The sequence below is a fragment of the Coturnix japonica genome, chromosome 12 (assembly GCF_001577835.2).
Source record: "Coturnix japonica isolate 7356 chromosome 12, Coturnix japonica 2.1, whole genome shotgun sequence".
Taxonomy (NCBI): Eukaryota; Metazoa; Chordata; class Aves; order Galliformes; family Phasianidae; genus Coturnix; species Coturnix japonica.
The window spans coordinates 1611278-1621610 of NC_029527.1; the positions used below are offsets into that span (position 1 = coordinate 1611278).

The 10333-nt window shown below is 58.6% G+C and overlaps 2 protein-coding genes across 2 annotated transcripts; both read left to right on the forward strand.

The window, feature by feature from the left end:
- The first annotated feature begins 1985 nt into the window (after positions 1-1985).
- On the forward strand, positions 1986-5186 carry LOC116654007. Its single transcript, XM_032447237.1, has 8 exons — positions 1986-2090; positions 3094-3313; positions 3416-3538; positions 3822-3901; positions 4028-4145; positions 4261-4347; positions 4618-4722; positions 4855-5186. Exons 1-8 carry the CDS (start codon positions 2023-2025, stop codon positions 5179-5181), a joined length of 1128 nt encoding a protein of 375 aa, XP_032303128.1. The 5' UTR covers positions 1986-2022; the 3' UTR covers positions 5182-5186.
- A 547-nt stretch (positions 5187-5733) lies between these two features.
- On the forward strand, positions 5734-8611 carry LOC107319603 (maestro heat-like repeat-containing protein family member 7). Its single transcript, XM_032447290.1, has 12 exons — positions 5734-5866; positions 5944-6091; positions 6311-6489; positions 6573-6710; positions 6872-6986; positions 7133-7270; positions 7396-7572; positions 7706-7861; positions 8025-8126; positions 8199-8304; positions 8397-8492; positions 8592-8611. The coding sequence occupies exons 1-12, from the start codon at positions 5826-5828 to the stop codon at positions 8609-8611; spliced, it is 1416 nt and encodes a 471-aa protein (XP_032303181.1). The 5' UTR covers positions 5734-5825.
- The last annotated feature ends 1722 nt before the right edge of the window (positions 8612-10333 follow it).

Here is a 10333-nt window from a genome sequence, read left to right on the forward strand (position 1 = left end):
ACAGCAGGGAACCCAGCTCAATCAGGGCTCACACTGCTTAGCCACCTCCTGCAAGGACCATGAGATCAGCAGTAAACCCACCTGCAGAGCACAGAAAGCTCAGACATCCCCTTCACGGGGGGCAAAGCTGACATTGCAGCTCCACTTTGCTGGATCACTGGCTTACCTGTGAAAATCCATTAGCGAATTCCCAGCAAATCCCAAGGAAACAAAAAAAAAAAAAAACTGGGAAGTTGGGCATTTTTCTTTGTGTTCTGCTTTGCCAGGATGAGAGGCAGTAGAGCACCTGAGCATTAAAGCAAGCTAAGCGCAGCCTTACAAGAAGATATTACCATATTACTGCCTGCACACTTCCAAATCCAACCTGGAAAACTAACTCTCTACCTCTCAGAGGCAACTCTCTCCTTTTTTATGCCCAGTTGATTACTGCAGGTGCAACAAGGTGAGTCAAACACACCCACCCCAGCCACCCACCCAAAATGCATTGACCCTTTCCTGGCCCATGTGGTCCTTCTTTATCTCAGGACATTTCACTCAGAAAGGAGGGTACAGGGCTAAAAATCACATCCTCATCTTCCTTAGTGGAAAATAAGTCCTATGACTGGCCAGGACTGCCACGCACCCTGCGGTGCTTTGGAAGCTGCAAGGAGAAATCACCATAGGGTCAGCCTTTATTGCATGTGATTCTTGGCTTGTCCTTAAGGGAGACACGACCCAATTTTTGCCACTCCAAAGAGACAGAGTGACCTTGCTATACCACAGGAGCAGCTGGGACACATAGCTGGGTGAGACCGATGTCTGCTTTGCTTTTGTCTGTAGCTAGCTCTTCTTTTTTGGCATTGTTTTGACTGCCCACCCCATGCACTCAGGCCTCCTGCCAGCTGCTGCTGCTCTGTCCCGTGTTTGCTGCTCTTTGGGGTTGAGGTTTTTGGCCCCCACCCTCAGTTTGTCTGCTAGGGACGATCCCATCTTTAGCATAGGACATGCATGCAGGATGGCTACAAAACAGCCACAAACCATGAACCCTCACTGGGTACAGTGAAGCCTTCCTGCTATGCTTGCTTCACAACTGCACTTCAATCAGCAGCAGAATTAGAGGTGAAAGTAACCATACTAATGGCAGAGATGGATGTACTTAAGATCCACAATGTATCTTGCTCTACCATCCTGGCATACCCTGTGTTTGGGAAAGGATCTTCATAGCACAGCTAGCCCTGCTTCCTCAGTCACCAATTAGGAGCATTGCAATTGCATACATGAAGGAGATGATCGCTAAACTGCCTATCTGCATAAGGTGGGAAGCAACATGAACGTGTTAACTCATTCCCCTGCATGGCTGGGCCAGGAGTGACTTTCCTGCTCAAATACAGCACAGCCTGGGCAGCTGGGCTGTGGCAGGGAGGGGGGAAGGACAATGGATTCCACGGGCAGGGCAATTAGTTTTTGAGAGCTGCTGTTTACAGATCAGGAAAGCAGTGAAGGTGATAAGACACAGGTTGGAAGCTCTTTAGGAACGGCACAGCGTTCCCTTTCAGACGCTACCAAAGGATTATGAACCATCAGACAGTTTCTTTTTATTTAATAATCCAGGGACTGCAACATGTGTTCGGTGTGCGAGAGCGGGACTCAGAACCTTCTCATTCAACAGTCAAACTGCCCACACTCGTGGTGGTGGATTGTTATGGGTGGCTGAACCCGTAAGCAGGGTGAGGTACAAGGAGGGCACTAAAGAAGAACCACAAAAGAGACAGAAGAAGTCAGGGAACGCTCAGAACGGCGGCTGCAGAGCGTTAGAACTCAGCAACCAAATAACAGGAGAGAAGATCATCCAGACAAGCTTGCACATACCTGCCAAAAGCTTCCGTGGACGCGGTGATCCCAGTGTGCTTGGACAGGGGTCAGAACTGCTCGGGACCTGGGGCTGTGGGCTGCGGCAGGACTTGGCAGCCCTCGCCGCTCCTTTGTGCTATCACTTGCTCCACAGGGGTGAAGAGGAGTGGCAGGGAAAGCTCTCCCACTTCCATGGATTCCCAGAAGACCCCCGGACAGAGCGGCGTCTCTGAGCGCTGTGCTCTCAGCTCTGCTGGGAGGTGAGTGAGAGGCAGGGAAATGCTGCCAGGCTGTTTTCCAGGGTGCTTCGATGTTATCGGGAGATCTGTGTGCCTCACAGGTCACTGCAGGGGAACTGCAAAGCTCTTCAGCCGTTTCATGCTGGAGATCTGTTCTGCAGCTCACACCAAGTTCTCTTTCTCAGTCATTTTCCCTTTTATTAGTAGCATTTAACTAGTCCACAGCCCAGCTTGAAAACGGCTTGCGTGCAGTGCAGGCACAGAGCTCAGCAAAGGTGGACTGTCCGTCATTGGTGCTGGTGTGAGGAGGAGATGGCTGCATTCCTGAGAGGGGCTTGGGACAGCAGTGCTTCCAGCAGTGCTTCCAGCAGTGCCCACCGCCCAGCAGCCACGGATGGGCTGAGGGCCCTGCACAGGACTCCCGGATCCCAACACTGCAGCTGTGGCAAACACACACAGTGAATACAAGGGCTCCTTCCAGACCGAACCTGCCCAAGGATGAGGATGGACAAAGGCCACAGTGGGGAGAAGGAAACACTGCACCGCAGCAGGGCATGCAGCATGGCAGTGCCCTGACACTGCTGGGCCCTGTGGGGCTACTGCAGGCTGCTGGGTTGCTCTCCTCTGCAGGAGAAGCCCAGCCAACCCTGCCTGCCCTGCTACCAAGCAGCTCCCTGCAGCCTGGGCCCTCCCTGGCACCAGAACTGAGAGCTGGGGATCCAGAGTGGGGCTGGCACCAAGAGACTGGGGTGGGCAGGAGATGTCTGGGGTTGGGGGCAGCTGGGGCAGGGGGAGTCCTTCAGGGGGGCAGGGGACAGGAACATCTGCAGGCCCATGTCAGGACCCCCGGGTGGTGTGGGGGACCCACAGCAGGGCTGCGGGGGTCTGGGGCAAGAGGACGGGTCCTGAGTGGGGCTGGAGCTGGGCACAGTGATGAGATATCCCTGCCCTGTCACCGTGGGCCTTGCCATATTAAGAAAGGGCTGAAGCAGGAGCCACACCTGCTGCTGTTCCCTTCCTGCAGGATGGAACACGGACCCCCAATCCAACCCCAAGAAGCTGGGTCAGAGAGGCCAAGGGCACCTCACACCCCCATGGCCCAGCAGGGGTCTGGCAAGGTGTGTGAGGTGCAGCCCCTGCAGGTTCCTTCATGCTCAGCTGAGGGTCCCTCTGCCTCAGACTTGTCACCACAGCAGGAGGATCCCCTGAGCTGCATCCGTGCCTGCTGTGCACACAGACCGCAGGTAGCGGGCACTCTGTGCTTCCATGGCTGCTCCTGCCCGGCCGTGCCCAGAGGGTGACGGCGTCCCCTGATGCCAACCCCTGTAACTCCCCTCCTGTCTCAGACACAGGCACAGAAGCTGAGATTTCTGGCCTCCATCTGTGCTGTCTGCAAAGCCTCCCTCGAGGACTGCGGTGCACATTACCGGCTGTGTGTCTGCCCGCTAGAGGTGGCGCAGTGCATTGAGGTAAGGGAGCACGGCAGGGCCAGGCAGTGGGCACAGCCCTTCCCATTGCGCGGCGTTTCACCATCCCATCCCATCCCATCCCATCCCATCCCATCCCCATCCCATCCCATCCCATCCCCATCCCATCCCCATCCCACCCCACCATCCATCCCATCCCATCCCACCCACCCATCCCACCCCACCCCATTCCCATCTCATCCATCCCATCCCATCCCATCCCATCCCATCCCATCCCATCCCATCCCATCCCATCCCATCCCATCCCATCCCGCTGTGCCCACAGGCGCTGCTGCAGGAGGAGCCCGCCGAGCACCTGGACACGGAGCTCCGGCAGCAGGCCATGAGCACCATCGCCGCCATGAGGTACCGCCCCAGCACGGCTTTGCCAGCGTGGAGGCATTGGTCCCAGCCGGGGCCCTGAGCGGGACAGGCTGCAGGGCACAGGGTGCTGAGCGGAGCATCACACCTCTGCCCTCTCTCCCCTCGCAGTGGAGCATGGCTGCTTCCAGAGGAGAAGAACGGTCTCCTGCGTGCCTGCCTCGGCAGCGTCCTCCACCTCCCTCGCTACGAGGACGACGCGGACCTGGATGCGGCACTCTACGTGGAGGTGCGCATCAGCTGAGCCCTGGGGACGCTTCCTGGGCACCAGCACCCGGGATGCCCCTCTGCTGCCAGCAGGACGCAGCAGGGCAGGCCGCCCTGACCCCTGTCCTCCTTTGCAGACCATGGAAGCCCTGCACCACCTGCTGCAGGTGCTGGTGAGCAGCGCTGGCCGCTTTGTCCTCGTGGAGCTGCAGAACATCATGGAGGTTTGGATGTGGCAACGCTGGGGTTTGCGGGGATGGTTCAAGGCCACAAAGGAGGGATCCACACGAGGTCCCCCCAGGGCCTGCTGCGGGCAGGGGGTGCTGGCCCAAAACTAGCCCGTGTGGTGTTAGAGGGATGGGTGGGGAGCAGCGGGAAGATGGCAGGGCTGCAGCAGGACAGGGACGCAACCACCCACCCCGCTGCAGCTGGGGAGCAAGGGGAAGGACGAGTGCCCCGTGCTGTGGGCACAACAGCAACTTTTCTCTCCACAGCTCCTGCTGCCCTTCACCACGTGCCAGCTGGCGGCCGTGGAGGAGAGGGCTGTGGTGTGCATTGCCAGGCTGCTCGCCTTCAGCAACACCTGCGTCTTGCCTGAGGTAGGGAGTCCCGGCGCGCTCAGCTCTGGGACCACATCCTGGCTCCCCAGCCAGAGCCCACCTGTGTCCAGGCTTGCACAGAGCCTGGGCTGGGCCCTGCTGCCCACTCAGCCGTGCTGCCTCTCTCCCCAGCTGTGCACCTGCTTCGTTGGAACCGCGGTGTTCCAGCACAAGTGCCAGGAGAACCAACGCTTCCCCGTGCTGGGAAAGCTGGTCGGACACCTCATCCTGTCCTGCACTTCCACGGATGACAGGACCAGAGATGAGGCGATTAATGCTGTTCATCAGCTTTTCATCTTCATCGCTGCCCCAAGTGAGAGGAGTTGTGTTGGGCTAGGTCCCTCCAGATGCCCAGACCCCTCACTGACACCGTGTGTGCTCCTGTCCAGGAATGTGGCTGTGGCAGAAGGATCCCAAGAAGCCACAACTTTGGGAGCGCTGGCAAGTGCTGTTCTATGAACAGATTTCCCGTGAGGACAGAGCCAGAAATATCTTCGAGGTACAAAGAGCAAACCCTGAGCCCACAGGAGAACCCAGGCCTGTGACATCTGGAAGAGTGCAGGCGCTGTCCCTGAGCAGCCCTGGTGCCTTTGGGGTCCTCGTGCTCTGTACCCCAGGCATCACCCAGCCCAGCCCCTGCTCCCAGTTCTCCTGGGACACCTGCACAGCTGAGCAGCCAAGCAGAGGATAAGTCATCCCTCCTCTCCTCCCTCCCACAGGTCCTTCTGAAATACCTCCTGTACCCTGAAAAGGTCAACATTTTACTCACAGCCATTGAGAGCATGAAAGCACCGAGCCTCCACAGCACCCAGCTGGCTGCCCACATGGTGGATGTGCTCGCAGGAGAGGCTCACTTCCCTCCAGGGCAGGTGGGAACCTGCTGCTGCCTCAGCTCCAGCCCTCGGGGCTCTGCTCCATCCCTGCACTGCGCTTGGCCGGCAGGCAGCAGTGGGGATGGCAGCAGGGCCCATCCCTCCATCACCCTCCAGGTGCAAAAGATTGTGAAGGCGATCCACAGCAGCCTGCCTTCCATCAAAGCCAAGCCAGCTCTTGAAAGCCTGAGCAGGGCCTTGCTTGTGCTGGCCAGCAAATTCCCAAAGGAGATGGTCAGCAGCCTGCTGGTCTGCTCTCTCACCTGCTCCAGGTATGGGGCCACAGCCCTCAGGGCTCCTCTGTCAGCCAGGCAGGAGCAGCCACGCTGACAGCCCTGGGGACCTGCAGAGTTGCTGTCACCATGTGGAGGGAAATGCTCTCGGAGTCTTCAACCGTGAAGACGGTGCTGCAGGAGGTGTTCCAAGTGCTCATAAACCACACTCTGCAGCACACCTCCCCATTCATCAAGGAGAGGCCACGTGTCCTTGCCCTGGCCGTGAGTTCCTCATTCACCCAGCTGAACCCCAGCTGAGTCCCCACTCCCCTTCCCTGTCCACCCCCGAGCCTTCTTCCTGCCCTGGGATGCATCCATAGACCTGCCTGGGGCTCTGGGGGTCTCCCTCCCCCCCCCTCCCTTTCTCCATCCCTACACTTCTAGAGACGGGATGGAAACCCAGGGGACAGGGCAAGAATCATATCCGGGTGCTTTCTGCAGGCAGCAAGGATCCTACCAGAGATACTCCAGCTGCCTCTGGTCCTCAAGGAGGCTGAAGCCATCTTCCCCCAGCTCTTCCCAGCCCTTCTCCTGCAAGTGTCCTTCACCACGGAGCTGACGCTGCAGGAGGTGGAAATCTTCTGGGAGGGGCAACAGCAGCACCAGCTCACTCCCATCAGGTGCCACATCCCCGTCCCCCTGCTGCACCCAGGGACCCGGTGCTGGGGCTCCTGATGTGACTCGCACCCTTCTCCACCTGCAGGTCCGCGGTGCAGTCCTTGAAGGTGCTGCTCTGCAGCGTGGGCCTCCAGAAGCAGATGGAGGCCATCCAGGAGCAGGGGGGCTGGGACGCGCTTCTCAGCACTGTGACCCACCTCCAGGGTGTGCAGGTGGTGGCCAGGTGGGAGCCCTTCCTTGTGGTGTCACGGGGGTCCCCAGTTCTCAGCCAAACTGCAGCCACAGCACCAGAGCCTGTGGCCCCTGCAGCAGTGGCAAGAGGGCTGCACAGCCAGAGCTGCGTCTGCCTGGTTCAGGGCTCACGGTGCCTTCTTATCCCTGCAGGGTGATGAGGGAACTGCCTGCTGCTCTGCGTGACCCCATCTTCCAGCAGCTGGTTGAGCTGCTCAGCACCAACTTCTACTCCTGGGATATGGTGGCCATGGTCTTCCTCGTTGAGGTGAGCAACAGCTGCACCATGTGGGGCTGCGGGAGCTCAGCACCAGCCCTGCTGCCTCCCTCGCGGCCAGGCTCGGCCGTGCCCTGCCGTCCTTGCTCCAGGCTGGAGGTCGCATCCAGCACTAAGAGCCACGTGTGTTGTTGCAGATGCTGGAATGCATGGACCTCAGCAAAGAGCTGCACCGCGTCGTGAGCCTCTTCGACACGTGTCTGCAGGGCCAGAGCGTGGGCACGCGGCAGCTGGTGCTCAGGGGCATCCTGCAGCTCAGCACGAGGCAGCACACGGTGAGCAGGAGCAGCTCTCTGCCCATCCCCTCGCTGCACGGAGGCCGCTGCCGGAGCGGTTCTGCCTCAGCGCCGGTCTCCGTGGTTCCATAAGGAACCAGAAGGAAGGGGCGTTTTTCCCGCAGGCGAGGAAGATGCTCGGCCTTGTGCCGTGCATCACGGAGCGGCTGCAGGACGCGGACAGCGGCGCCCGCGCCGTGGCCCTGCCGGTGCTCAGCACCCTGCTGCGGCTCCTGGACAGGGGGAAGCTCAGCCTCGTGGCTCTGGAGCTGGCCGCCAATCTCCCGGCGCTCTTTGAGGACGTAAGGGGAGCGGGGAGCCCGGCCCGCTGGGGATGTGGCGCTCACCCCGGTGTCCCCACGCTGCTGCTGCCGGCCCCGCTCGCCGGAGACTCGGAGCCGACGTTCCCGTCCTTCCTTCCTTCCTCCTCCGCAGGAGTCCAGCACGGTGCGGCAGCTCTCCATCCACCTCTTCCTCGACACGCTGAGCTTCGTGGAGGGCCAAGAAAAGAGGAAGATGCAGAAGACGGTGTGCAGGAACCTGGTCCTGCTGTATCTACACCTGCACGATGAGGAAGAGAACGTGTCCAAGGTGGGAATCAGGTTCATCTGGGGGAGGGTGATGCTGCTCCCGTGGTGCCCTCCATACATCAAGAGTACTGCAGCCCACAGCAGCATCAGCCCCTGCTGCTGCATCCTCCCTGCAGAGGGGCTCTGGGGACACGGGCTCTGCGGCTCATCTCGGCTCTTTGCAGGCCTCCCAGAAAGCCTTCCTCGGTGCCGCACGGTTCCTGCACTGGAGGCGGCTGGAGCAGCTGGCGGAGGTGGCGCAGTTCTGGCAGATCGGCGAGTGCATGGTACGCACGTTCCCGCAGCCCGGGACCGGGTCGGGACCACCCTGCGCTCAGCCCGTGCCCGTTTCTGTGCAGCTGGTGGAGAGGAGACAGAGTGCAGCGCAGGACTACCTGGGCGACTGCCTGCTCTACCTGCAGAGCCTGCAGGAAACCCTGCGACTGGAGGCCGTGAGGTTCATCGGTGAGCCACGAGGCTGAGCTTCCCCCATCCCCGGCCCTCCATGCTGCACCCACGGAACAGCGGGGGTCGCTGACGGGGCTTTGTGTTCGCAGGGCTCTTAGGGCGGCACATGAGGGATGAGCAGCGGGCTGACAGAGAGCACATCTACCAAAGTAAGCCAGGGAGTGGGATGTTGGGGCAGCCAGCAGGTGACATGCCTGTCCCTCGCTCCCTCCTGCCAGTGGGGAGAGCTGGGCGCCCTGCAGGTACACGGCTGTCATCAAGCCTCTGTTCCTCTGTTATCTCAGGCCTTCACAGTGTGCTGTGAGACCCCAGTGGATCCATCTCTTTGCAGTCCCTTCAGACAGCACAGATCCTGAGAGAAACAAGGCCACCACCACTGTCAGGCTTCAGCTTGTGGCAGCTCTTCTCCAGGCTCCGCAGTGTGTGGCACTGGTGGCACTCCTCCCAGGCAGACAGCTGAGCACGCTGGAAATCTCTTGGCATCTCCTCCTGCCCTCTGCTCAGCTCTGCTCCTCATACATCTCTTCCCACCCTCTGCTCAGCTCTTCTCCTCATGCACCTCTTGCTCAGCTCTGCTCCTGTGCATCTCCTCCTGCACTGGCTCAGGATATGAACCTGAAGCTTAGGGTTGTGCAAATCAGGCTTTGGCCATGAAAAACAGAGACCGAGGTTTGGGCAATAAAACAATGGCTTTGGATGCCCTGAAGTGATGCTTTGAGCTCTCAAAATGGCAGTTTGATCTGCAAAAGAGACTTTGAACCCTAAAAATGGTTCTCTGAACTCCAAGCAGCAGCTTTGGTCCTACAGGAGGGACAGTGGGTGCTCCAGAAGAGGCTCAGATGACTACAGCAGGGCTTTGGGTCTGCAAAAACATTATGTGGAGCCTGAGAAGAGGCTTTGTGCCCCACAGACCACGGTCTGCGCCTCAACACGGAGCCTTAGCACTTAGAACTGGGTATAGATCCCCCAAATGATGCTTTGATCCCACAAAATGAGTGTTTGGTCCTTGAAAGGAGGCTTTTGATCTTAAACTTCAGGCCTTGGCTCCTAGGAGAAGGATTTGGGAGCTCAAAAAAAGGGGGTTTTCCTCTTGAGGAAAGCACTGGGAACCTCAGAAGGTGGTTTTGCATCTTAAAATGAAATGGGGGGCCCTGAAACTAAGACACTGCACCCTGAAGGTGAGAGCCTGGGATGTCCAGAGGAGCATGTAAGCAACACAATGGCATTTTTGGAAAAAAAACAGAGGCTCAGGGCCCCGACGACAAGAATTTAGTCATGAAAAAGGAAACCCTGAGCCCCATACCTGAAGGTTTAGGTGACCTGAGTGTATTTGGTTGCACCGCTGATTGTGGGAGGTCGCGGCTCAGCCCTGCACATCTCTGCACATCTCAGCCTCACTATTGTGGTGGGCAACCACACTGTTTTTGCCAATGGAAAGCTGCTCACTGCTGCACTCAGAGAAGAAACCTCACAGAAACAGCACTCGTTTGTGTTACAGCACCAGGCCCCTCACTGTGCGCTGCTGCAAGAGCTGCCCCCCCTGCAGCCCCTCCATCTACAGCTGCAGCACCATTCCCTCATGGCCAAGGGCATCTAGAAATGGTGCCTGCCACACCCACACCAGCCCGGAGTGACCTTGGTGCTGCTGCACACTGAGGGGCAGGAAGACCCCAACAAGGTGAGTGCAGCAGAGGGGGGTCTCAGACACCCCGTAGAAGCAGAGTCCCCAGTAACCAGATCTGTGTGCAGGATGACGAACACAGAGAAGCTGTAAAAGGCAGAGAAGAACAAAACTGACAGTGGCATTGAAGGATTAAAGTATTTATGGGATGAGATTCAGATACATTGGATAGGAAGGGGAGATTGACATGGCTGCTTCCTGACAGCATCAGTAGGGCCGGCTTGGTGATGTTAACGATATACAAGGAAAGATGAAACATTTGCTAACATGTCTATCGCAGAGTGCTTTTTGCCATGGTTTTGCTTATCGCACTCGGAGTGCGCAGGCACCTTGGAGCAGCCATCT